We start from the raw sequence: 27,783 nt of genomic DNA, 5'->3' as shown, positions 1-27,783 counted from the left end.
TGTGTACCGGGAAAGTAATAGGGCGGCGGATTGGCTAGCTGACTGTGGCGTCTCACAAATTAATCGTCTTCATATTTTAGATAGCATCCCTTTAGAACTTAGTCGTATTTTAGAGGAGGATACTAGAGGAGTGGCTATGCCACGCTTAGTCCCTCCGTCAGGCAAGCTTGTTTGTTGTTTTTTCGTTTTACTGTATTTTTTTTTTCTTGGAGCCTTCTCCTCCGTTGAATCAAAAAAAAAAAAAAAAAAGACAAACACCACATTGTATTAACCTTAGCTTGTGGATCATCGCAAAAAAATAATAAAAAATATATTTAAGTACAAAATTCCAGTTAAAACCATGACTGTGCATTTATGCAGAGTGGGCTAAGACTATGTGAAGATTTCAAAGGGCCATATTGTTAAACTTGTTAGAAATCAGACAAGGAGTCCTTTTGATAGATCCATGAAATATCTTTGAAGATTATAGGCTTATAGCTCTATCACAAATTAGTTGGTGAAAGTCATACTTTAGAAATTAGAACGGATCATGTCTACATAACGCCTTTTTATTCCTCCGCATACAGAAAAAAACAAAAACCCTATTACGTAATATTATCCAAGAGGGAATAATATAGTACTTCTATCCATATGTAAGGCCCACATTGCACGTCCACAATACACTTTTAGCGTGACTATTTATTCCATACCAAAATTTACAGCCATGATTTTCTTTTTATTGAAATTTTCATAAAGTAGTGCACTCCTTAAGGTGTGAACCTTTATTAAGCAAGAATCAAGAAACCCTTTTGGACAAATTTATCAGAAGAAATCTCTGAGCCTGCCACACTATAACCACTGCTACATCTAGCATGCATCAGCTGACCCTCGTCATTTTACTAGATCTTTCAAAACTCGACGACTCGTCGATTTCCATCATCCACCCTACAAAACCATCCACGTTTGGTTAAATTCGAAGCATATAGCACTGTCACGAGACTCACGACTTAAAATCCCCACTTTCAGTATGCAGATCAGTCGTGTTCAACTGAAATAAGTTACGTAGTACATTAAAAAAAAAGATAATTTTAATGTACGTAATACATTAAAAAAAAGGAAATTTTGTGTTTTACCACCTAAAAAAATCCGAATTTGTATTTTACCACCCAAAGATCTCAAACTTTTATTTTACCACCTAATTAAAAAAATAGAAAAAATGATCATTTTATTTACGGAGTACCATTTATCTCTTCTTCTGATGGCACACCTCCACTGCCTGTTGAACTCAGGCTAACAGAGAGCTCAGACGCCATCTCAACTCCGTCTGATCTATAAGGCGCGATGTTATGAATATTGTAACGAAGGCAACCTAGTAAATCATTTTCAATGCAATCGTACCTGCATCATTTTCGTTAAAACAAGATCAACATTAGATTACTTTACAAAATTGAAATAAAAGAAACATGTTTGTTAGTTTCTGAAGCAGATGCAGTACTCACATACTCTTGCAGAACTTGGCAACAACATTAGACAAAATAACAACTTTTACCCTTGTATCCTTGACTTCATCCACAGAATACTTGTCAATTGGCTCTTCTATCAACCTCGAGAGTTTCTCAACATTAGCCTCGAATTGCTGTTGTTGATCTTCGAACAAATTTTGTTTTAATTCCCTCTCTTGTTTACTCAAGTCATCCTTGAATAACTCATCTCCAAACATGTAAAAGGCAAAGGCATACGAGTATGAAAGAGCCCGTCTTGACCTGAATAATCGGCACATTCCTTTCTCCAACCAGGTAAAGTCTAGAAGCCCTGTTTTCTTCTCAGAACTTGAGATCTTTACTTTTACAGTCTTCTCTAGTTCAGTCTCGAGTTTCAAGGAATCTCTATGTGCTTTGAACCGTTCATAGTAGTGCCTGTATCGGTACAGGATCTTTTTTGCCTGTTCAATAGAATCTCCTGGGTCTACATAACTCCCACATTTATGGTTGTAGCTCTTTGCTTGCAAACATACCCAACTATTAGAAAGCAAAACAGTTACTTAACAAACACGATTATAGATATCACAAATTCTTAATTACAAGTGGTATGCAATAAATATTGTACACCGGAGTAAAAGTTAATTCAAAATGCTTAAAAATTACCTTTACATACGTAAAAGTTATCTATTTTTAGTGATAAAAATTTTCATTTTAATAAAAATTATTTCTTCAAAATCATTAATAATGTATAAAATTAATTCATTTAGTAATCCTTTAAAATGTTTTTCTATCAATTTTTTTTATACCATAAAAGTTAATCAAAACATATTAAAAGTTACAAAAAAATTAGGTAAAAGTTACAAAAAAAAAGGGGTAAAATTTATCTTGGTGTGCAATAAATTTATTGTACACCTTGTGCGTGCAAGAAGTATTGTATATATATAGCTAAGATGATTACAGCAACACTAATTCTTAAATGGATCTGGTCCACACTAAATTTAGTGTGGACCATGCCTTAAAAAAAGTCAACAACTTGATTCTAATTTATTTTGACATGTTTATTAGAATTATTATAAAAAAAGTTATCAAATTGGTGTCGTTAGTACATGTTGTGTTTGAATAATGTGATTTTAAGTTACGATTTTCTTTTAAAAACATTGGGTTACTAAATGGTTAATATATCTAAGAAAATTGGTGTTTAATTTTATTATAGTCATTATGTGAACAATAAAAGTCACTATATTGTTGGCTTTAGGTCCACGCAAGAAAAATCCAACAGCAATTGCTTGCAAAAACTTGAGAGGATTATCCTTTTAATCGGCTTTTGTTAGGAAACATCGAGAAAGAAAAGACCATCAGAATTATAGGGAGGAGCAAGCTCACCAGAAAGGTTTTCCACACACACATCTGACAATATTGCATCCTTCATTCTTCTCCACGGGCTTTTGACACGATGGACAATTCTTTGTATTGACCTTAATCCAGTTCAAGTTCAACGATTCATCTTTCCACTTCTTGCTCCACAAGTCCCACATTAAACATGAACAAGGAGAGTGTGCTTCTGATAAACATCCAAAACAAAATTGTAAACCACACGTACATCCTACCTCGCAAAGAACGTCACCCTCAACACGTATAGCGTTTCCACAATGAGGAACACTTGGACACCAATTTACAAACTTATTCTCCTCAATGTATGATTCTAGAAGAACGCGATCAAATTTCTTTGCCAGATCTTGATCTCTCTTGCTTACTAAGTTTCGTATGACAGATTCGTCACAGATTGTATTGCATTTGTGTTCCATGCACCTAATTCGCCTGCTATGGCCATCCCTTATCTGCTGAATAAAATGCTCTGTCCAGCCTAAAAACCATATAATTAATGTAACATGTCATGATTGTGGTAACAGATAAACATATGTATATATAACATGTATACAAAATACACTAGCAACATTCCAAAGTTCTGACTTTGGTTTTTCTGTTACAGACTTGCAGTTAACAGACAGTACAAACTAAAGTAGCTAAATCATATACCCAAATAATAAAAGTAACATGAGATAGTACTAAAATTCCGATTCCTCAGAGTGTTTTCGTGCCAGTAATACAGATTGTTGACGTTCACAACATAAACACTAGTTTTATGCATAATTGATCAACAGTTTGAACAAAAGTAAATCTATGCATATTGGTTAGTAACCAAGTTCAGTGAAATAAGGAACTTACAATCATTGCAAAATGAATGTTGGCAATCCATTTGAGTCGCTGTATTGAACTGGACATTCTCCATGCAAACATGACAGAAGAGGGTTGAAGAAGGCGATACGTAAGTGCCTAGATCAGGGCATTTTAACATTTTAACTCCAGCTTCAGCGAACAAATGGTCTTTGTCCTTGTCAACAAATACCGTGACTAATTTATCAACATTCCAGTGGTAATGAATAAGTAAAGTTCTGGCATGGTGTACTCCCACCATCAGTAAATCCATTACTTTTTGCAAAATATTCCACTGAAAAAAATAAATGGGATCCAAAAATTTAACTACAAAGAACTTAAAATACAATGAGAAATTCAGATTAAGGGGAAGTAACAATACCTGTGCAGCCCAAAGAGAGTCACTTGTAATCACCTGCATGAATAAAAGAGGACATCACCAACTTGACCATATGTTATCTCAAATATCATTTGCTTAATTCTTTGTTATTCCAACGGGATATATATACTCGGACATCACCCAATTATCCTTAAAAAGTCAGGAAACACTGAAACGATTTTCCTATTTATTTGGGTTATCTTTTACGAGTCACATTTCCAAAAAGACTAAAAAAGGTCATTTCCAAAATCATTTTTTGTCATTTTTTTTCAATTTTGCACAGCCTTCAGATACGGCAAAGTCTGACAGTTTGAAACACAGAAAAGCAGTTCAATTTTTCACAGTGATTTTGTAAGAGACTTTTGTTCAGAGGTAGTGGAATTCACAATCATGAAGTCTATGAAGTTTAGAATGACTAAACTTTAGCCTTCAGGTTGTATTATTTTATCAATAATTCGCGACACTCAAGATTCAAAAGCAGGTAGACCACGTGTTAGCTGCTCATACGGTGACACCATCAAATCGATATTTCAAATGGCTAAAGAACTAAAGACAGATCCTAATTCATATTGACATTATCTCTACTTTTTCGTAGTCAACATGGAAATAAAAGAGGTAAGTGGAACAAACCATTTACAACTCTTTTTAACTAAATGACATAAAAGTAAAGCTCAAATTGCTTCTTCAACAAATTGTCATCTTGTGCTTAGCTTTATCTTCTTCTTGCATAAAAAACATCCAACTACAAGAATACGGAGTACTTCCTATAAGTCCTTTTACTCATTATGATAAAACGGGACAAAAATTAAGAAAACTTTATCTAGATAAAGATCCCTTCTTTGAGTTCTTACTATCATAGTATCATTCAGTGATTAATTAAGCCAACTTGTCATGGTCGATAACAAAAGAGAGTCACTTTTTATATGAACTTTGTATTTAGTATGTGCTAATTACTTAATTATAAGCTAGTTTAATATATGAAGTTCATCAAAAGATCTGAATTATCTTCTTTAGTTACCAAGGCCGGAACTTCAAACATTACTGCCTTTGATCGAGCTAGCATAACCACCTATATGTAACACAATTCTTTATTAAATCATCCCATAAAGATTCGAGTTGAACAAAAAATGATCAAGACTAACTCCGTCCCAAAATAATAGGCCACATTTGATTTATTGTCATCGTAAAATTGAATTTTAACCAATAAATAAACCATATTTACAAATAATGATTCTAGTACTTCCTTAATAGCATATACATTGATTGATATACATTGGTCAAATATTTCAATGCCACGAAAAATCAAATGTAGCCTATTATTTAGGGGCGGAGGAAGTATTCTTAGTTTTTGTTCATTGTAACTTCTTTAATTCCATCCCCTTTCAATCAAATTAGCACATAAATCAATTTAACCCTCCCTAGTAAATGATACTCTGAGAATCAGACTGATCCAATTAAACGCTTCATATCCAACCCTCCAAATCAATAATTAAATCATTCTTTAATCTAATTTTTCTTTTAAAAACTACTACCTCCGTTCCTAAATGATCTTTACGGTTACTATTTGTACGGTAATTAAGGAATTTTGGTGAACATGTGATGGTGGGGTAACAAATGAAAAATGAGTGGCTATAAATTTTCCAACAATGTGAGTGGGTGGAAACTAATATTAAAGTATTGTGAGTGGGTAAGTTATAGTGGGCCAAATAAGAGTAAAAATGGAATAAAGTAGGAGTGTAAAGAACTTTCAGGAACGGACTAAAACGGAAAGCGTAAAGAACTTTTAGGAACGGAGGTAGTATATAACTCATTAAATTTGGTAATATTAAGCCGATTTTCTTTTATTAAGTCTACCTATGACATATTTTTTTTAATAATTTCACCTTTACTACCAACGATCATCAACATATTGTAGGCGATAATATGTCCCTACGTGACAATTCTCTCTCGATATATTCAGTCATCATCGTCAATTCATCATTGTAGGTTGGATTAATATTACAAAATTTTCCAAAAAAATTGTTTATTTTACAGAAACGTTAGATAAAGTACAGAAACAATCTTTTAAGAACGGAGCGAGTAACGATGAAGAAAGGTTAAGAAAATAGAGGACCTGACACGAGGAGGGAGACGAGAAAGAATCACATTGATCATTAGCATTGGTATCTGCGAATTCCAAATTATCGCTGTCGTTGTCGTTGTCGTTGTCGTCGCCGGAACTAGGTGAATCTCCGTCGTCATGATCATCGTAGTCCACGTCGTTGTAGTCTTCCTCCGATGACATCGTTTGTGGTCGGGTAAACAGAAGTGCAGAACACTAGAGAAGAGGAGCAAGATAAAGAGGAAATTAAGGTGGGAGTTGCGGGGATACTAGGTTTGACTTGTTAACCCAGTTGACTGCCAGACTTGAGTTTTATAAGGAGTAAAAGAGTACGGAGTACATCATTTTATTAATTTTTATTTTTTATATATAAAAGCTCTTGCGCGTACAAGGTGTACAATAAATTTATTGCACACCAAGATAACTTTTATGCAGTTTTTTACTTTAACCTAATTTTTTGTAACTTTTAATATGTTTTGATATATTATAAAAAAGATAGATAAACATTTTAAAGGCTTAAATGATGAATTTTATATATTAGTAGTGATTTTGAATAAACAATTTGTATTAAAATGAAATTATTTTATCACTAAAATAGATAACTTTTACCTATATAAAGGTAACTTTAAGCATTTTGAATCAACTTTTGCTCCGGTGTATAATATTTATTGTACACCCTTTATAAATAAAAATTTTTGTTTTATATTTGTTTCGAAAAGGAAAGATATAATTTATTTAAGGTAGTAATAAATTCACATGTATTATTTCGATTATATTTTTGATTTATTGTTTGTTTAATATTTTAACACTAGAATAGAAAACAGTACACATATACTCCTCATTATTATCATTATCATTACCCCATTGCCTCAAATAGGCTCCCGTAAGAAGCGGGGTAAGAGGAGTCGGATATATGCAATCTTACCCCTACAATTGCAGAGAGGTTGTTTCCAATTGACCCAAACGCAATAACGGAACGACGATTTTCTACTTTTTTTTTTTTTTTTTTTTAAGTGCGAAATGAGCCACAAGGGCGGGGATGAGAATCGATCCCAAGATCATCTGGAATCGGAATGGAAGCTCTAACCAACTGAGCTATCCATCTTCTAATTCATGGACAGGAAGCGAATAGGTTTTAAGAGCCATTTGTATTTTCTTCAAGGTACACATATACTAATGAGTTTAAAAAAAATGTATTAGTGTTTTCTTCCCTATTATTTGGGTAGGTTATTGGTTAATTTAACATTCTACAACGCGATGTTCTAACAATTGCTAATTGATTTTGGGATGGATTCTTTATCGGGCTTGTAAGTTGTAAATGGGGTGAAAACTCAATTATTTCTTGAGAAATTTAATTGGTAGTCACGTAAATATCGATTTAAATTGTCATTTATAAAATCTTAGACCCATTGCTTGCAGTATAAAACACAAGAGTTTTGAAAATGTGCATCAAGAGCTAGTATTTATATAAGTCGGCTGGTCAGGAGTTTGGTACTTTGGTGTCCACCTAAAATACTCTTCAAAATGTACTTACGCGCATTTAAATTTAGTAAAAAAAAGTACTCTTATTACGTACTTCGTATTTGACCACTGATTTTAGATGACAAAGAAATTGATGTGAAAGTGTGGTAAAATTCCAGCAAACTGGGTAAGAAAATTACTTGTATTTTTCATAGGCTTAATTGGGGTTTGCCCATTTGGTATGTCCAACCCAATCATACGAATCACGCGATTGGATAGTAAAACCTGCCCAATCATTTGAGCAGAAAATGATTAAAAACAGAACATTAACTCATGATCATCATTTGAAAGGTTAACAAGAGATGAAGATAGCAAAAACATTGTCACCACACCGCTTCCGCCCAGTTAATCACCTCAATTGTCATCAATGTCATCAATATTGGTCCTGAATAAGTAGTCTTCACCTTCCAATTCATCTTGATACAAACAGATTGATGGAAAGGTTATCTTTTCACTCGGTTGAGGACTGTTCAATGTTCTTGTCCCCTGTAAATTGTAAACATTGATCCGTGCTTTTAGAAAAATTAACACGGATAACAATTGATTAAAACATACATGTGTACATTCAGTTTTCAAAGAATCGTCTTAGGAATATTGTACATTCAGTCAATATGCACGCAATTGATTTCGAGTTCTCTGGTCCTCTCCTCAGTAATCAAATGCACATATGTTTTAAATATTAGAAAAAATTGTCAAAACTACCTTGTTTTTAGGTCATTTTGTGACCACATTGGTTTAATTTTGTCAAAAAGTAACTTCAATTAAAAACGGGACCTTTAGCCAACATTCCGGGCAAACAGTCAAAACATTCCGTCCATTGACTCCGACAGTTGGCACTTGGCAAATAGCGCGTGTGCACACACACAATTGTATAAGAACCAAATTCAAAGTTTTTTTCACCAAAACACTTAAATGGCACTTTTGGATCTGAGATTTGTAGTGTGTTAATGTCTATTCTTAAAACGAATTAGGAGCGCGTCAATTTTCTTTGTCAAGTGTGTTACACACGCACATGTTTTAAAGGGAAAGTGAACTCAATGGAAGGAATATTGACCGTTTGGCCGGAATGTTGGCCAAATTCCCGTTTTTAATACAACTTTTAATTCAAGGTACTTTTTGACAAAATCAAACCAATAAGGTACTAGTTCACAAATTGACCTAAAAACAAGTTGGTTTTTAACAATTTTGCCTAAGTCTTATTATAGAGATTACGGATTATACCAGATATTGGTCAGAAAAAATATCAGAAGCAATTTCGAAATGTAGATAATAGGAATCAGTAACGGTATCATTTTAGCAATTGCTGTTCATGTTCTCAGGCTTAAAACCAAACCTAGTTTATACTTTATACTACGTAGTGTTTATACAACCATAAGCAATTAACTAACCTTCTTTAGAGTGTAGAAGAAATAATGGAATCCATCACCAAAGGTACTCCATTTCATAGACCATGTAAAATTAGGAGCTTCAAATAACGGACGCCTGAAGTGTGGCTGCAACAGAAAGTTAAGGAACAGTAAAGAGAAGAAACGGCAAACTTTTGAAACTTATGCACTAGCTCAGAAAACAAAATTTCGAATGCATTACCTGCCCAAAAGAAATTGATATGTAGATACCATCTGGCTTCAAAACCCGATGGATGCCTTGAAGCATTGCCATTACATTGCTTACGGTTTCAGGTTTTGGGTTCCACGGATCACCACTGTCCACGAACAATACATCCTTGAATCACAAGTTTATTCAAACTTGGCAGATTAAAAGCCAAATTGCACTTTCAAAAGAAAAAAGTGAAAGTCCAGACAAGAAATAGCGTTCTTACCATTGTTCCTTTCTCAATAACCACATCAAAAGAATCATCCGCGAAACGCAAGTCTAGCATGTCAGCAACCATGGCTTTAATTTCTGACATTGAAGGAATCACCATTCACCAATCATCCCAACATAAGGAAAACATGGCAAGAAAGAGGGATAATCAGTATTGCTCAATCGAAATTGATTCATGATTCAATCAAATCAAATTGCATATTGAGACAACCTGATTATCTAGAAGTGATTAAACCTCACATCTTCTCCGAATTCACATTGAAATGTAATGAAAAGGCATCAATTAGCAGCAATAACACATTGAATAAACAGAAAATGATGATTTTAATCCAAGCATGTTTCTTGGCAACACAACAATTAGCTAATAATTTTGTTCATACAGACCAAAAACAGTTTTTTACAAGAAAAATCAAAGGCAACAGACATATAATTCAATGATTTGAATCTAATTCCAGAATCCAAAGCCGGGACAAGCAAAAAGAATCAAGCTTTTGACAAAAACAACAATGGTGAAAAATTGCAACAACACAAAAGATAAGAACAAGTAAGAGAATTCCCACAAAGCACAAACCTTTGAATTCCTTGAACAATAACCTCTTCTGCACTTTCTCAACAGCAATTGGGGATAAATCAGTGCAAGTGATATCCTTAATCCCATTCTTATACATTTCATCACTTAATTGGGAATTTCCACAACCCAATTCCAAAACCTACAAATTAAAGGAAAAATTCCAATCATTTATCATTCTTATTATCAAATTCATACCAAACCCAGTAAAAAAATCCCCAAAGTTAGAAAAATTGCAAATAATCAAACTTCTAAAAGATAAACAGAGAAATTACCGAGGAATTAGGCTGAATGTGCTCCAAAATGAGGTGCCGAAAATGGGAATAGTCTTTGAGCCATTCATAATGTTCTTCCTTAGCAAATCTATCGTTCCTAGAATTTATTTTAACAAATGAGAGGCATTTTTAAATAAGTTGAGCAGAAAATATCGCATGGAATTAAAATTTGAAAGAGGAAAGAGAAAACAAACCAGTAATGAGGATCAAGATAAGTCAAAACTGAAGAGGGTGCAACTGTATCTTCTTGATTGTTCTTCTGCTTTGTCTCAGACTCCATTGATCAAAGATTAAAGATTTTGTTGGTAGCTTGGATTTGAGAGTTAAATTGAAGAGGGTTTTCAGAAACCCTAGTTCTGCTTCTATTACTACCAATTTCCCCTAAAAAAAAGTGCCAAACGTATACAGTGAACATTTCAGAATATAGCACTTGGAATCTAAAAGTATGCTTATTTGAGTAATTGACACTCATATCCATTTTCCGACAATACAACCTTGAAAACGTCACGTATTTTTGTCCCCTTTTCGATCAACAACCACATTAAGATTTATAAATATGGGGCTTTTGATTTTATAACCTAAATAATTTCAATTAATAATATTTATTAACTTAATCTAGTCTAATTGAGTTAAAAACAATGTATTTTTCCTCTTTAACATTGTGGGAAAATATGACATTTTGAGTTACAGAAAATAGAGGAAAATGAAACTGGACTCATTAACGGATAAATGTGACGGAAACCGTGAGCAAGTAGTGTTAGTCAAACTTTTGGTGTTTTAGGGTGGGGGATTCGAATCTATGACATATGTCACATATTGTACACATGCCCACCAGTAAGCCAAAACTTGTATTATTTGTACTCAACACACTTCCTAATTAAAATAATAATAATAATTGATTAACATGCAGGAGTTATGAGAACTTATGTACTATGTTAAAAGAGAATAAATGAGAATTTACATACTAAAATTTTAGAATTTACATACTAAAATTTCTCTGAATATAGAATATAGAATATAGTACAAGTGACAAACATCAAACAGTACTTGGTATTAAAATTACAGTAGCAATTCTAGCAAACTTCTATACTTGAAAGCTGAAGAGAGGGACAAATAAATTACTATGACACAAAATCTAAGATCAAATCCCGTCAATATCACCGTCTTTGAGGGTCTCCGTACATCACAAAATTACATGGCACCCAGAAATAATCAATGTTAATCTTGTCCGTACTTTCCACTCTGATTGGTTTGTCATAAACTTGACCTGATCAAGATGAGCCCGGCCCGGCCCGATTTTTTGTGGAATTGGGCAGAGTTTTCGAGCCTGGCCCCCGCCTTGTTTTTTTGTTTTTTGGGCGGGTTTGGAAAACATAAAACTACACCTTTAGTTATAAATTTGACCCGGCCCGAAAATAGTAGGTTTGGGCACAAATTTTTGGCCCGAATCTTGACCCGGCCCGACATAACGGACTGATTTTTATGTCTCGGCCCGGGTTGACCCGCCATTTGATCAGGTCTATCATAAACTCATTAACCACCTTAGTTGCAGGCTTGCAGCCTGTTTCTAATTGAAACTAGCTGCCTTACTGCATCTCTGATATCCAACCTTTCCATAGGAAGCTCAACAGAACAAGACAATCAACACTAAATATGGAAATTATGCACTGCAAAATCTCATCAATATTTGTACTGATTCTGGTATTACGTGCACGCCTTGCATTATATTCAAGATCAATCATGTCCTGATGAAGATCGGGGTTTAAAATCTCTCTCACTTGGTCTTCCATTGCTTCTTCGACAAATTTACGAAGGCTTAGTTCCCCTTCAAACATGTCATCAGTAGGCCTCTTTCCTGTAAAGATTTCGAGCAAAAGAATGCCAAAAACTATACACATCACCTTTCGTGGTCACCTCATTTGCAATTCCATATTCTGCAATGTAACACACCATGAAATTAGAATTGATACGATCTCTTTAAAAATAAAAGGACAAATTGTTTTTTACCACATAAAAAAATCGAAAATTTGTATTTTACCACCTAAAAAACTAAAACTTGTATTTGATCACCTACAAAAAGTTTAAAACTAGTTTTTTACCACTTGAAAAATGGAAAATAGATTAAAATGTTAGATTGGGCACCACAATAAAGGTAATATTTCTGATATGTTAGCTTCTTTCACGATTTCATGTATTTAACTCTTTTCTCTTCCCCCATTTCTTTATCTTCCACGAATTCACATAATTTTCACCGCCATTAATTCACGTAAGAGAGATGGGTGAAAGAGTTAAACATACAAACCCTCTCGTTTCAGTTTAATGGTTACACTCGACTTTCTAATAAAACCAAGGCAGTCATTGAAAAATAAGGGAGAGACAGGGAAAAAGTGGAATTTAGAAAATCAAAAAACAATCCAAAGCATAGTAGCACATAGATAATGAAACATGAAATGCACTCTTAGAAGAATAAGTTGGGTAAAGAATGGAATACGCTATTATGTATCTGATCATTCTAATTTCCAACCTGCATCCGATGCTCGACAAGAAAAACCAATGTCCAGATTCAGAACAAGGCAATAGTGGTACCTGCAACAGAGTATCTTACAAGAGTTATGTACGCCGATAAGATCACGAGAAATAAGGTGAACTAAACGGGCCTTATAAGTTACAAGTCGTGTTAGAACATTACCTGCTGGACATTTCCTCCCTCGCTATGATTTGCTAGTTTCAAGAAGTTTATAATCAGCTCCCACAAAGCTTGTTTCTAATTGAAGAAAGTTTTGTAGTAGAACTGTAAAAAACCGACCCGAACCGAAAAACCGACCCGAAAATATTGGGTCCTGAATACGATTTTATGACCCGTAACATAATAAACACGTTTTTACTATTGTTGTGTGTAATATGATTTTAATTTGAATTATACCCCATTTTATGGTTGAATTTGACTACATATAAACTTGTGTAAGAAAATTTGTTAATTTGTGCCCATATTTTGTACTCCACTCCGTATATTTAATCATCTAAATCAATGAAAATATAGTGCACATTTTAAAATATCTCAACCCGATGGGTCGACCCGAACCCGAAAGTTCTGGGTCTTGAACAAGCATTTGTAAACTAGAGCCCAAAAGTGACCGACCGATTCAACCCGAACTCGAAAATAATTTTTACAACCCGACCCGACTGAGGTCTACTTTACGTCACTCATGTCCAACTTTTCTCGTGGGAGATCAGCAGAGCAAGAAAGTGCAATTCCAAGTACAGTAATCAAAGCCTCCAACGTACTACACCTGATTTTCTCATCTCCTGTTAAGTCGTCAAGAATAGCTTGATCTAAAATCTCTGTCACCTGATCAGGTAGGGCTTCTTTTACAAGGTGATGAAGATTCTGGCTTACTTTAAACATGTCGTCAGTAGGCTTCCATCCTGTAAATATTTCCAGTAGGGGTCTGAAGATAACATCAAAGTAGGGGTCTGAAGTTTAACAGAACCAAACATCAATTTACCAATTATAAAGCAGTATAAGGATCAATTAATACATACATTTACCAAGTCAAATTTCAGAGCTAGTAACTGTCTGCGTATTAAAACTGTACAAGAAAGGCACTCATGTCCCAACTGCTCCCAAAATTTAATGGTGAGTTGTTCCTTATCTTGATAATTTATCATCTGTGAACTGACTTCAAAGAATTTTGAATAAGTCATGACCAGGCCATTTGAATTAGTCATATATGAACTTGTAGCAATTATTATTGCTCAACCGATTTTGAGTTGTTTAAAGTTTTGAAGTTGATCAAACTATCAAAAGGCCACTAATTAAGTAATTGGTTGAAAACTTGAAACTTTTAACACGAGTTCATCCTAATACTATTTGATGACATTCTGATTTTCTTGTCACCAGCCCTGTATATAAGATGTTTTGCTTACCCTAGTGTAAAAAGAGGAAACCATCAAACACCCAGTATCTGCATATTTTACAGAAAAATAATGGAGAAAGTAATTGCATTATTAGTTCCGAACACTAAACTCGAAAATAATTTGATTGGTTTTCTTTAATGAACATGCTACATTTAACTTTGGCATTTGCTAGACCAATATTTGTTAGAATATGCCTTGAATCGGTATTCAATGAAGTCATAACCTAGTTCTATTCTGTAATCTATACTCCTCAAGATCATAAAACTTACCCCCTCCTCTGCCTGTGGACGTAGCTAACACATTTACACATTATTAGTAAACCACGTTAAATCTCTGTGTTCTTTATTGACGTTCTTTATAATCTTTCTTGCTTCCTTAATAACAGTATTCAATGAAATTTTGTCAACAGGCAAGGCCTCTCCACAAAATTTTCATGTCCCTAGTCCCTACCACTGCTTATTGTTGCTCTGATCAAGTATTATAAATAGGGTCTCAGGAAACCCATATGAGCATCCATTCCCCTATGTTAGCTCATAAATAAGATACCTAATGTGCCTTTTTTTCTTCAAAAACTAAGTCATGTTGTGTTCTTTTTTTTACTTGCTCATTTGTGCTAATATACTGTTTCATTGTCTCCAATTCTCCAGTGCTCGAAATAATGAGACAGACCGCATAGCACTGCTACAAATCAAAGCAAAATTAGCAGCAGATGACCCTCTTGGTGTTATGAACTCATGGAATGACACCCTCCATTTTTGTTCGTGGTACGGGGTAACCTGTGGTCATAAGCACCAGAGAGTTACAGTATTAGACCTACAATCCTCCAAACTCACAGGTATCCTCTCTCCCTACCTTGGAAATTTAAGCTTTCTGAGAGTGCTTCATCTCCAAAATAACAGTATTAGAGGCACAATCCCCCCTGAAATTGGTTATTTACACAGGTTACAAACTCTATGGCTCTTTAATAATTCCATTGGAGGGGAAATTCCATCTAATATATCAAGTTGTTATAGCCTTATTGATCTAAGCCTTTACTATAATAGGTTGGTTGGAAGAATCCCGACCAGGCTTGGTTCCCTGTCACGTTTGCGATATCTTTACTTAACAGGGAACAACTTGACAGGGGACATTCCTTCATCTCTGGGGAACTTATCATCCCTCTATAGGCTCTCCATAGCTTATAACAACTTGGGTGGAACCGGAACAGTCTCTGATAGTCTAGGAAAACTAAAGAAACTAGGCATTCTGCATTTATTCATGAATAAGTTTTCTGGAAGATTCCCACCTTCAATCTTTAACCTCTCTTTATTGTCAGAATTAGATATATCCCATAATTACTTTCAAGGAAACCTTCCTGTAGATTTAGGTAACACTCTTCCGCGTCTTCAGTGGTTCTCTGTAGGAAATAATCGGTTCACTGGACATATTCCAGCTTCGGTATCCAATTCCTCAAATCTTCAACTTCTTGATTTGTCATTAAACAGTTTTCATGGACAAATTCCTTCTCTGCACAAGTTAGTAAGGCTTACTAATCTTGTTCTTTTCAATAACTCCTTTGGGAGTGGCCAAGCCAAAGATTTGAACTTTGTTTCCACCTTGGCTAATGCCACCAATTTGCAATGGTTTGAGATAGCTATAAATAACTTTGGAGGAGTTTTTCCTAAAATCATCTGCAATTTCTCATCGCTTATTATTTTGGCTTTATCCAAGAACAACTTAGCTGGAGAAATTCCTACCTGCATCGAAAACATAGCCAAATTGCAATATCTTGAGACTAATGACAATGCTTTTACTGGGGTTATTCCTCAAGGAATAGGGAAGCTTCAAAATCTTCTTTTCCTAAACATGGAGAATAACCAATTATCTGGAGTCATTCCACCCTCGATTGGAAATTTAACAAACTTGTCTAAATTTTCCCTGTTTAATAACAGTCTCGAAGGTGAAATACCTTCAACTCTTGGGAATTGTAGATCACTAATAGGGTTATATCTTTCAAGTAACAAACTTACCGGGAAAATACCATCACAACTGTTTGAACTCACTGCCTTGTCCATTGTACTCAATCTATCTGGGAACCACTTAACTGGATCCCTCCCTAAAGAAGTTGGTCAACTGTATAATCTTGACTCCCTCGATGTTTCTAGAAACATGCTATCAGGTCCGATACCAAGCTCTCTTGGTAAATGTGTGTCGTTAGAGTTCTTATACATGGAGGGAAACAACTTCCTAGGCAACATCCCTACTGAATTGCAGACATTAAAGGGCCTCGTCGAGTTAGATTTTTCACACAATTATTTAACTGGTGTAATCCCAAAATTCTTAGAGAGCCTTCAGTTGCAAAGCCTGAATTTATCATACAATAACTTTGAAGGTGAAGTTCCCAAAAGAGGAGTCTTCAACAATACAAAGGGTATATCGGTAATTGGAAATAGAAGACTCTGCGGAGGCATACCTGAGTTAGAGTTGCCCCATTGCAATTTTAGCCGCAATACTCAGGGAAGAAGATCGAAGATGAGAAGGAAGTATATAGTGGAAATACTTTCTGGAGTTTTTGGAGTTGCTTTGTTTGTGGTGGTGAGTGTAATATTCTATATATTCAGGTGGAGAAGGAAGGTTAGGAAGACTGTAACTCCTACTGATTCAGAAAAGTTTCCAAATTTATCTTACCAAACACTACTTAAAGCCACAAATGGGTTTTCCTCTGAAAATTTGATTGGTAGTGGAACATCTGGAGTTGTATACAAAGGAATCCTAGACGAGGGTGGAAAAACTGTTGCCATTAAAAGGTTTAACCTAGAGTCGTATCATGGTGCTTTAAAGAGTTTCTTGGCTGAATGTGAGGTTCTACGAAGCATCAGGCATCGAAATCTTGTCAAGGTGATTACAATTTGTTCAAGTGTTGATTATCAAGGCAAAGATTTCAAGGCTTTGGTTTATGAGTATATGGAAAATGGGAGTTTGGAAGATTGGTTGCATTCAAGTGATTCAATCGATAGGAACTTGAATGTTTGCCAAAGACTTGATATTGCAATTGATGTTGCATTTGCCTTGGATTATCTTCACCATCATTGTGGTGATTCCATTGTTCATTGCGATCTCAAGCCAAGCAATATTCTCCTTGATGATAAAATGGTTGCACATGTTGGTGACTTTGGCCTAGCCAAGTTCCTCTTGAAAGGCATCAGTGGTGACTCTAACTCCAATCAGTCTAGCTCTGTTGGAGTGAGAGGTACAATCGGTTACGCTCCACCAGGTAACCAACTAATGTTTTCATATCTATCTCCAAAACTATACTGTATAAATTCCATGTTAATTTCATAATAAGTTTAACATAAGAGGCATCACATGCAGAGTATGGTGTGGGGAATGAGGTGTCTACAAGCGGCGATGTGTATAGTTTTGGGATCCTAGTACTGGAAATGATAACAGGAAAGAGGCCTACTAATGACGTGTTCAAGGGTGGGCTAAGCTTACATGGCTTCGTCAAAGAAGCTTTGCCTGAAAATGTAATGGAGATTCTAGATCATGTCCTTCTTGAAGACATAAACAGTGAGGAGACGGATAGCAACTTAATGTTGGAGGCACTGAATTCTATACTTGGGGTAGCACTCTCCTGCTCAACTGAGGTTCCAAGAGAAAGGTTGGACATGAGTGATGTTGCTGCAAAGCTATCATCAATCAGAAACAAGCTCCTTGGATCTCGTTTACAACAAAGGAGGAGAATCCAAGCAGGTAACGTTTATCTCATCAAAGACTAATATTTCTTCAACGATCAGTTGAAGTTTTGTAATTTTTTTTATTACGTAGTAGATTCTATTTACTTCTTTTGGGATTAAGGCTTCGGTTATTATTTTATTCTATTTACTTCTTCTGGGTGCAGGAACACGAGGGTGATCAATGTTTAACCAATTCCGGTCATCTTCCATGAGGATGCTTGTGATTTGGTGGCCTGAAGAATAAGATTAGCTCATATATGTTTCAGTTACTTCACTTTAATAGCTTCATATTTTTTCACTTTTTTTTCCTCCTAATAGCGCTTATGAGCATTACCGACTCATGTATCAGAACATAAAGCAACTATCTAATTCAGAATATAGTCTCTTAATTATGGTGATGCTTTTATTAAGCTCAAATGTATACAGTGAACATTTCTAAATCTTAAGCTATATTAGGTGTTTGAGAATAATAGCTAGAATGTTTTAGAATCAGAAACTCTGAAAAGAATATCGCCTTCATTTGAACAACTAAACATAAACTTAACTGGCATATATATCCTTCCATAATAGTTGCAGCTAAAGCTCAATAAGCAGAAACAGACAAGAAAGCATTACAAACAGTGCTTTGAATTGAAGTGGTATAGTTAAGAAGAAAACCTTTATTTAGCAGTCGTCATTTCAGAAACATAGATGATTTGTTCAACTCCGAAAGAAATCACTACTTGAGCAGCATCAACGGGCGCAACTTAACTGCCAAACTGTCACTGATCACAAACAAGCTTCTCCAAACTTGATTACAGGCACTGAGGGAGGATTGGACGGTCCTCGAAAGCTAGTATTCATTAACAACCTGCTGATAAAAAATTCAGAATATCAGAATCCTGAGTAATACGCAGAACTGTGGAAAATGCAATTGAAGAATTTCTTCGTTGTTTCTGACATTGATATTGCAATCATGCTTGTCTATAGATAATAAATGGACCAAATTCCTGAAGCATTTCAGGCTTGTTAACCATGAATTCTTCTTCTTCTTCTTCTTATGATTTTTGTTGCAAAATTGTAACAAGAACTAATTTCCAACTCCATAATCTCGTTTACTCCTTTAGTATACTACAATGATTCAAAGTTCCTCAACTTCCATGTGCACTAATAAGTTAGCCTTTTCTATAAAAAGAGTGTACCAGACAATTTTAGCTACAACTTAGAGCTTAAAATGAGCAACTCAGAAAGATAAAAGCCTTGATTGTACCGGTTGTATAGTGACGACTCCCATGTGGATAATAATATAAGTATAAGCTTGATTAATCGTCACTCCTTTGTTAAATACTTGAAGACAGAAGAGGGTATTTAAATTAGAGTATATAATCCAAGCAATTTGCAATATTCAAATAGTCTTCCACAATTTCCAGGCTCCTGCCATTAAATTCTTCCGTGATGTGCGGCATCTGCAAGTCATTTTATATCTTTAGTGGCTTCTTCTGCGAACTTTCATTCTTACAAACTGGCGATTAAGTCTGCGAGAAACAATGCCAGTATATGGCCCTTAACAATCCACAATTCCACAAAACAAAACATGTCTTGCTCATCTTCTTTATTTTTACGGATGATTTCTGCTGCAACTTTGTTTTGGTGTATTCAGTTCTCAGTAGCCGGAAACAATGACACAGACAGGCTAGCATTGCTCGATATCAAAGCCAAGATACGCGATGACCCTCTGGGTATCATAACCTCATGGAATGACTCTCTCCACTTCTGTGAGTGGACTGGGGTTATTTGTGGCCGTAGGCATCAGAGAGTGACAGTCCTTAACCTGGGTTACTCGAAACTCACAGGTACCCTCTCTCCCCATCTTGGTAATTTGAGCTTTCTCAACGAGCTATACCTTGAAAATAATAATTTTGGCGGAACAATTCCACTAGAAATTAGTCGTTTGCGTAGGTTGCGAACTCTTTCATTGTCTAATAATTCCATCGGAGGGGAAATTCCATCAAATTTATCTAGTTGCTATAGTCTTGTTCACCTATACCTTTTCAATAACAGGTTGCTTGGAAGAATCCCGCACACCCTTGGTTCCCTTTCACATTTACAATATCTTTACTTGACAAGTAACAACTTGACAGGCGACTTTCCTTCATCTTTGGGGAACTTATCATCCCTCTTAGAGCTCCATATAGCTGAAAACAATTTGGTTGGAGGGATTCCAGAATGGCTAGGCAAACTCAGAAATTTGACCATTCTTGTATTAGAGGGCAATAAGTTTTCCGGGAGAGTCCCTCCCTCGATCTTTAACCTCTCTTCATTGACAGATTTAAGTTTAGCCCGGAATGACTTGGAAGGAGAGCTTCCTTCATATTTAGGTAACACTCTTCCCCATCTTAGGTGGTTCTCAATACACAACAATCGATTCACCGGACATATTCCATATTCGATATCCAATTCTTCACGTCTAGAATTTCTCGATTTGTCAGTGAACAACCTCCATGGACAAGTTCCTTCTCTGCACAACTTAGCAAGGCTTTTTCACTTTGTCCTATACAGTAACTCCCTTGGGCGTAACAAAGCCGGAGATTTGAACTTTGTTTCTTCCTTGCCCAATGCTACCAATTTACAATGGCTACAGTTAGGTGAAAACAACTTCAAAGGAACTTTTCCTAGAATCATCTGTGATTTCTCATCTCTTACTTTTTTGACATTAGGCAACAATAACTTAGCTGGTGAAATTCCAAATTGCATAATGAACTTAGCAAAACTGCAATTTTTTGCTGTTAGTCACAACAGACTTGCAGGGGTCATTCCTCAAGGCATAGGCAAGCTCCAAAACATCATTATTTTACAGTTAAGAGGTAACCGATTTTCAGGGATCATTCCACCCTCCATTGGAAACTTAACCAAGTTGTCTATTTTTTCCCTGCACAATAACAGTATTGAAGGCCAAATACCTGCAACTCTTGGAAATTGTAGATCACTAACAAGATTAGATCTTTCAAATAACAAGCTTAGCGGTACGATACCGTCGCAACTTTTTAATCTCCCCAGCATGTCCATCATACTCAATCTTTCTGGAAATCATCTGACTGGATCCCTCCCTGAAGAAGTCGGACAATTGAAGAATCTTGACAGCCTTGATGTTTCACATAACATGATATCAGGTCATATACCAAGTTCTCTTGGTAGTTGCGAGTCGTTAGAGTTCCTATACATGCAAGAAAATAATTTCAGTGGCACCATTCCTGGTGCATTAAAAACATTAAAGGGTCTCCTCTGGTTAGATTTGTCACACAACAATCTTGAAGGTGATGTACCTACAGGTGGAGTCTTCAACAATGCAACTGGTGTCTTGATAACTGGAAACAATAGGCTCTGCGGAGGCATACCCGAGTTAAAGCTGCCCCGCTGTAAACTGAGCCGCAACACCAAAAAAAGAAGATTAGAACACAGACAGAAATTGACAGTTGCAATTCTATCTGCGCTTTTTGGAGTTACTTTGCTGGTGGCTTTACTTGTGTCATTATACAGTTTAAGGAAGAGGAAGAGAACCAAGGAGCCCACTATTTCAGGTGTTAAAGAAAAATTTCTAAATTTGACTTACCAAACCCTTTATAAAGCCACAAACGGGTTCTCCTCCGAATACTTAATAGGCAGTGGTTCATCTGGGTTTGTATATAAGGGAATCCTTGAAAAGGATGGATCAACTGTTGCCATCAAGATATTTAACCAAGAGTACTGCGGTGCTTTCAAGAGCTTCACAACTGAATGTGAGATCCTCCGAAACATCAGGCATCGAAATCTTGTCAAGGTGATGACAACTTGTTCAAGTGTTGATTATCAGGGTAGAGAATTCAAAGCTTTGGTTTACGAGTACATGTCAAATGGGAGTTTAGAAGACTGGCTGCATCCAACAGAGGCATTTAGTACGGTTGAGGGTGTAAATCATATCACTAAGAACTTGAGTTTTCACCAAAGACTTGATATTGCGGTTGATATTGCATTTGCGTTGGATTATCTTCACCATCACTCTGGTGCCCCCGTGGTTCATTGTGACCTCAAGCCGAGCAATGTTCTCCTCGATAATGATAAAATCGCACATTTAAGTGATTTTGGGCTTGCTAAGTTCCTAACAAACGGAATAAGCACCTCGCATGTGATTCAATCCAGCTCTCTTGAAGCTAGAGGAACAATTGGTTATGTGCCTCCAGGTAACTAAATACTATCCATACACCCATTCCCACATACTATAATAGTATGTGGGAATGGATGGTCCTATAATAGTATTAATTTTGTATCAACCATCTTTAAGTATATAGTATTTACTATGTTTCCGTCATAATACATTCGAGGTACCGTATATGTGACATGCAGAGTATGGATTGGGAAATGAGGTGTCCACTTGCGGTGATGTCTATAGTTTTGGGATCCTTTTACTGGAATTGTTTACAGGAAAGAGACCAACTACAGACATATTAAAAGACAGTCCGAACTTGCACGGTTTTGTGAAGAAGGCTCTGCCTAAACATGTGACCGAGATTCTAGATCGTGCTCTTCTTCAGGACATAGACGACATGGAGGATGCCGGTAGAAGTGCAAAATTAAATGCCATGAATTCTATACTAGAAATAGCACTTCACTGCTCTGCTGAGGTCTCAAGAGAAAGGTTGGACATGAGTTATGTAGCTGCACAGCTATCATCAATTAGCAAGAAGCTCTTTGGGACTATGTACAAGACAGAGGAAACACTAGCAGCCCAGAAAGTACACTTTCTAGACGATGATAAAAACAATCTGGATTTATTTCCCGGAAACTATTGTTAAACCTTCTACTTAATGGTTGTTATTTTTGTACCTTTTGGACTTGAGGAGTATATTAAGATGATCCCGTACAATTTAAATTTTAAGGGTATTATCGATATTTTACGTGGACATCAAAGACCTCACGAATTAAATTATACAAGTACAACAGAGATCCAAAAGGAGACAACAAGAGTCAATATAAATCAGAACACAACTATGATAGATGGTTTCAGTTTTGGTGGAACATTTGATGGTTCTACGTTTTTTGGTTTTATCTCAAAAAATCCTCAGGATGCCTAAGCTTTCTAAGGAACCTGCAGCAGCTATACAGGTCATTATTTGCATTTACAGCCTTGTTTTTGGAATACTAATGGCGACATTAGTTCATTACAAGGGGATATCCCGCCTAATGTTACTCGTTAACCCAAGTCCCCAACCTTGTTAGGTACAGCTTAAAGAACAACCAGTTCATTAGAGTTTTCCAGAAGGACAAGGTACACGATTCAGAAGTCTGAAGACATTGCTCAGAACATGAACATGTGAGAGGAACTAACCTTTAATTTCTAAGCAATCTGCGCAACCATTTCATCATCAAGGAGAACATTGCTTGGCTTCAGGTCGCAATGAACTACGGGCGCACCACAATTGTGATGAAGATACTCCAAGGCTAAAGCAATATCAAGTCTTTGCCGAAGATTTAAGTTCCTTGGAGCATAATTTGTGCCGTTAAATGTATTGATTTCTGGATGTAACCAATCTTCCAATCTCCCATTTACCATATACTCATAGACTAGAGCCTTAAAATCATTGCCTTGATAATCAAGACTTGAGCAAGCTGTTATAACCTGGACAAGATTCCGGTGCCTAATGTTCCGGAGCACCTCACATTCAGCAATGAAACTCTTGGTAGCACCATGGTGCTCTAGCTTAAACACCTTTATGGCAACAACTTTACCATCATCGTCCAGGGTTCCGTGGTATACGATCCCAAAGGTGCCACTGCCTAAAAGATTTTCAGAGGAAAACCCATTTGTGGCTTTTAAAAGGCATTTGTAAGACAAATTTGTCAGAGAAATTTCTGAATCACCTGAAGTTATGAGTTCCTTGCTTCTCTTTCTGCAGCAAAAGGCATATACTGATACAAACACCAGTAGCAGAACTACACAAAACCCAAAAACAGTAGCAAATATTATAGTCAATCTACTTTTCTGGAAGTTGGTGTTAGAGTTGCATTTTGGCAACTTTAATTCAGGTATACCTCCGCAAGGCCTACTGTTTTCAGTTGTTAAAGCACCAGTTTCCGATTGAGGCTGGTATGTGACCTGATAGCTGGTTAAAACTTGTATCTAGTTCTTCTAGGTTATGGAGCTTTCCTATACTCAGAGGTATGACACCGGAGAGTTGGTTTCCCCACACATTAAACAGCTGCAAGTTGACCAGGTTTTCTATGCAACTTGGAATTTGTCCAGCTATCATATTATTATCTATTACTATTTTGTAAGTTTTGAGAAATTGCAGATGATCCTAGGAAAATTGCTTTGAAGGAATTTTGACTTATATCAAGTACTCTTAGTTCGGTGGCATTGGCCAAGGAAGAAACAAAGTTCAAGCCATCAAGTTGTCCATCTCCAAGAAAGTTGTCAAAAAGCAAAAGCTCGGAAAGTATAACTAGCTTCTCTAGAAAAGGAACTTTCCCTTGAAGCTTGTTGGAACTTAGTTGAAGAATTTCCAGTTTTGAGGCGTTGGATATTGACGCAGGAATGAGTCCAGTAAACGGATTACTATGAATGGAGAAGTACCTGAGATCGGAAGCATATTGCCCAAGTCTGAAAGAAGACTCCCTTCTAAGTGATTCTCTCCCAAATCTAGAGTAGTCAAGAATGTGAGATTAAAGATAGAGGGTGGAACAATACCAGATAAGTTATTTGAGAAGAATGAAAGAAAGGTGAGGTTTTTCAGTTTACCTAGGCTCTTTGGGAGTTCCCCAACCAATTTAGTTCTACCAATGGAGAGTTTAAGTAGGGACAATAAGTTACCTAGAGATGGAGGAACAGTTCCTGTGAGATTGTTTACTGACAATTGAAGAATTTGAAGCTTGGATAGTGAACCAATCCCGGGTGGTATCTGTCCCTCCAACCTGTTACTCACGACATCCAACACAACAAGACTGGAGCAACCAGTTATACTTGAAGGGATTTCCCCTTGAAATGAATTATCAGAGAGAAACAGATACTGCAATCTGTGCAAATAACCGCTTTCAGAAGGGATTGGGCCTAAAAAACTGTTATTTTGGAGCAGAAGCTGCTTCAAAAACCTTAATTTTCCTACATGTAAGGAAAGAGAACCAGTAAGCATCGAGGATTGGAGGTCCACGGCTATCACCCTCTGGTGCCGGTGACCACAAGTAACACCGTGCCACTCACAAAAGTGGAGAGTGTCGTTCCACGAGCTCATCACATCTAGAGGGTCATCAGTTATTTTGGCTTTAATTTCAAGTAATGCTGAATGATCAGTCTCCTGGTGATAACCAGCCATGGAGGACTGAGGACACGAACAGAAGAGAAAGGTGGCACAGAGAACCATGATCAATAAGTTGGAGGGAATTCCCATACTACAACTGTAATCTGGGAGTATTAGTTTCTAACTACAGAGAGATGGAAGAATATATTGTCATTATGAATAAACCAAGGCAAATATATTAACAATTGATTCGCGTTTTTACCAAATAATGTAAAATAAAATAAAAGACTCCCTGCAAGTGCATTTCTAGGAATGTGATGGTGAGAACATGGAGAAGATTGCAACCAAATAATTTATCAGATGCCTGGTGGTAGTTGTAAAGCGACATCTTTGTTTTATGGCGAGGAATATCACTTAGTTTACATAATTTGAGTTCATACCAACGCTTTGGCAGGAGCTGGTGCATTTGATGTTTACTAAATGTGGCTAAAGCTCGGATAAAAACTTAAGGGAAAACTACCATGGAAGTGTAATCTGTGGTAATAGATTCAGCCAAACCTTATCCAGGTAGAGAAAGCTTAGTAGATTTTCTTAATTAGGAGGCAAAATTTGAGTAATTAAGGGGTAAGTAGAAAAGATTGTGTAACATTGATTAAACTCCGATAAGGAATATGTGCTATTTTTTCATTTAAGTTTCCTGCTGTTCTGTTCTATAAAGATCACCAAGGATGCATTCTATTTACTTGATTTTCACTTATTTTTTCTGGATTTATCAAAACTTATCTTAGTTACAACTTGTACTTGGTCAACCCTTATTTTTCCTGACTATCTTATCTGAACTTATTTTATCTGAAAGAAGTGGAAATAAGGTGAACACAACAGAGCATAAGAGGTGTAAAATAAGCTCCCTCAGAAAAGCATATGGTCCACTCTTGAATTTTTCTTTTAAAGAAAGACTAGCAGGTACATACATAGTCATGAGTACAATTTTCTAATCCTTTCCTTTGTATCATGTACTTATGACTACCTCCTCCAATAAACAAAGGCGCACCTAATAGTCTACTACCTCTACCAAACAAAAAAATCTCACAACTACCAAAAGGTTATTATTTTAATTTTTTGTCTTTAAACATGATTATAATAGAAATTTAAGTAGATCACTGATGAATACAATTTATATATACACACTGACTGTTAATCTAACATTTTACTCGTTCATAAAACATGTCCCCCGGGATCCAAAATGTACCACTAGTATAGATAAACTAATGTTAAAGGATGTGTATTTATCTGATGACGCGGTATAATCATTAGGCTTTTTTCAGTACAGCAGAGGAAAACTAACTTACAATTTGCTTATACTGCGGATGAAGAACAAAAGTCTGCACATTCTCCTTTGAACTTACGGCAGTTGGCACCTCAAAGAAGAAAACTTTACCAGATAAAGAAAAATCGCAGAAAACGTAGAAAAAATCAGAATTAAAATACATACAGCATGCTGAAACAGGGGTTAAAGCCTAACTGAAGAATGTTTTCAACAAAAGTTTCGAATTTTTATCATATGAACCAGATTTTCGTATCATACAATTATCAGAATAACGAGTTAAATGAAGTACCTCAGCATTATACTTGTCTTCCCACTTTGATGGGATCTTCACAAGGCACTCTCCCATAGGTGCAATTGTTTCATCAAATATCAAATCTACTTCAGAGTTAGAAATGCTCAAGTCAACCTAAAATTAACAGATAAAATTTGATCAATTCAGCAAGTGTACCCAAAAATTTAACAAGCCAAAGCGACATTTTTAGCTATTCAGCCTGAAATCAAATCAAACAAAGTGACAAAGCCTAAAACCAACTCATACATAAGATATGGGTCAATGTGACATTATTTATTGTTCTTATCAACAAAATTCTAATACAAATCCATCTCTAATTAGTTAAAATGTGGGCAACAAAATGAACCATTTTCGATAAATTGACAAGCAGGAACTCCATTTATTTCAGAGATTAGATAACATTCAGTTGAAAATGGTTAACAAACACGAGAATATAATAATTTCTTCACTTTTAGGGGGAAAAATTGATTGTTTTTGCAGGTTGTAGCCCAAAATCATGATTTCCTCCAAAATTGGGATTCAACCCTAATTACAAAAATTGATAAAAATAATAATTAAGAACTACTCCACTAATCATTTCCCCAGATGCATGTCTAAACTAATACAAGTAATAATTTAGAAATCAGAAGGGAAAAAAAAAAGCTCAAAATTTACCCAGAATTCTAATAATTTTGTGATCCATTGTCAATTTGTCATATTCACTAGTAACAAAATTAACAAGATTTAAATATTCCTAATTAAAAACAAGCTGCATTTTATATTTTTTTAATGAAATGAAACAGATTAGCACTAATTACTAACCAGAGCTCAATTTTCTTTACTAATCATCAGAATCGCATAACCTCCATTTCATCTTCAGTTCCCAATGATTTCTCTGCCCGAAAGAATAAACTGCAAAAGAAAATGATTTTTTTTTCAAATAAATCAAAATAAATAGTGAA

At 35.8% G+C, this 27,783-nt stretch overlaps 5 protein-coding genes and 1 long non-coding RNA gene across 8 annotated transcripts; 2 read left to right on the top strand and 4 right to left on the bottom strand.

Moving 5' to 3' along the window:
- Window positions 1–525: 525 nt before the first annotated feature.
- On the bottom strand, window positions 526–8,034 carry LOC110790367 (probable E3 ubiquitin-protein ligase ARI1). The gene is made up of 8 exons (XM_056842265.1): window positions 7,816–8,034; window positions 6,167–6,370; window positions 4,057–4,089; window positions 3,687–3,969; window positions 2,844–3,324; window positions 1,479–1,997; window positions 1,220–1,377; window positions 526–924 (listed from the first exon to the last, which is right to left on the bottom strand). The coding sequence occupies exons 2-8, from the start codon at window positions 6,335–6,337 to the stop codon at window positions 857–859; spliced, it is 1,713 nt and encodes a 570-aa protein (XP_056698243.1). The 5' UTR covers window positions 6,338–6,370; window positions 7,816–8,034; the 3' UTR covers window positions 526–856.
- Window positions 7,800–10,772, bottom strand: LOC110790368 (uncharacterized). 2 transcript variants are annotated; one of them, XM_021995152.2, is made up of 8 exons: window positions 10,537–10,772; window positions 10,343–10,439; window positions 10,071–10,209; window positions 9,495–9,577; window positions 9,263–9,397; window positions 9,064–9,168; window positions 8,029–8,161; window positions 7,800–7,900 (listed from the first exon to the last, which is right to left on the bottom strand). In XM_021995152.2, exons 1-7 carry the CDS (start codon window positions 10,620–10,622, stop codon window positions 8,030–8,032), a joined length of 777 nt encoding a protein of 258 aa, XP_021850844.1. In that variant the 5' UTR covers window positions 10,623–10,772; the 3' UTR covers window positions 7,800–7,900; window position 8,029. The 2 variants fall into 2 exon arrangements, with proteins under 2 accessions (XP_021850844.1, XP_021850843.1); XM_021995151.2 differs by having other exon boundaries at window positions 7,800–8,161.
- A 554-nt stretch (window positions 10,773–11,326) lies between these two features.
- LOC110790365 (uncharacterized) lies at window positions 11,327–14,951 on the bottom strand. The gene is made up of 3 exons (XR_002533774.2): window positions 13,032–14,951; window positions 12,867–12,928; window positions 11,327–12,276 (listed from the first exon to the last, which is right to left on the bottom strand). It is a non-coding gene; the product is annotated as an uncharacterized lncRNA (long non-coding RNA).
- LOC110790363 (probable LRR receptor-like serine/threonine-protein kinase At3g47570) lies at window positions 14,772–18,365 on the top strand. 2 transcript variants are annotated; one of them, XM_021995146.2, is made up of 3 exons: window positions 14,772–17,513; window positions 17,612–17,992; window positions 18,141–18,365. In XM_021995146.2, exons 1-3 carry the CDS (start codon window positions 14,840–14,842, stop codon window positions 18,152–18,154), a joined length of 3,069 nt encoding a protein of 1,022 aa, XP_021850838.1. In that variant the 5' UTR covers window positions 14,772–14,839; the 3' UTR covers window positions 18,155–18,365. The 2 variants fall into 2 exon arrangements, with proteins under 2 accessions (XP_021850838.1, XP_056698242.1); XM_056842264.1 differs by having other exon boundaries at window positions 17,612–18,365.
- Window positions 18,366–19,549: 1,184 nt separating this feature from the next.
- Window positions 19,550–22,784, top strand: LOC110790361 (probable LRR receptor-like serine/threonine-protein kinase At3g47570). The gene is made up of 2 exons (XM_021995145.2): window positions 19,550–22,172; window positions 22,336–22,784. The coding sequence occupies exons 1-2, from the start codon at window positions 19,550–19,552 to the stop codon at window positions 22,782–22,784; spliced, it is 3,072 nt and encodes a 1,023-aa protein (XP_021850837.1).
- Window positions 22,785–23,326: 542 nt separating this feature from the next.
- LOC110790366 (probable LRR receptor-like serine/threonine-protein kinase At3g47570) lies at window positions 23,327–27,690 on the bottom strand. The gene is made up of 5 exons (XM_056842583.1): window positions 27,685–27,690; window positions 26,840–26,956; window positions 26,573–26,740; window positions 24,563–25,304; window positions 23,327–23,922 (listed from the first exon to the last, which is right to left on the bottom strand). Exons 1-5 carry the CDS (start codon window positions 27,688–27,690, stop codon window positions 23,327–23,329), a joined length of 1,629 nt encoding a protein of 542 aa, XP_056698561.1.
- Between the last annotated feature and the right edge of the window lie 93 nt (window positions 27,691–27,783).

This window comes from Spinacia oleracea, chromosome 4 (assembly GCF_020520425.1).
Source record: "Spinacia oleracea cultivar Varoflay chromosome 4, BTI_SOV_V1, whole genome shotgun sequence".
In the NCBI taxonomy this organism is placed as follows: Eukaryota; Viridiplantae; Streptophyta; class Magnoliopsida; order Caryophyllales; family Amaranthaceae; genus Spinacia; species Spinacia oleracea.
Note: the sequence above shows the minus strand (reverse complement) of the source record. Positions and strands in the feature narration are given on the sequence as shown.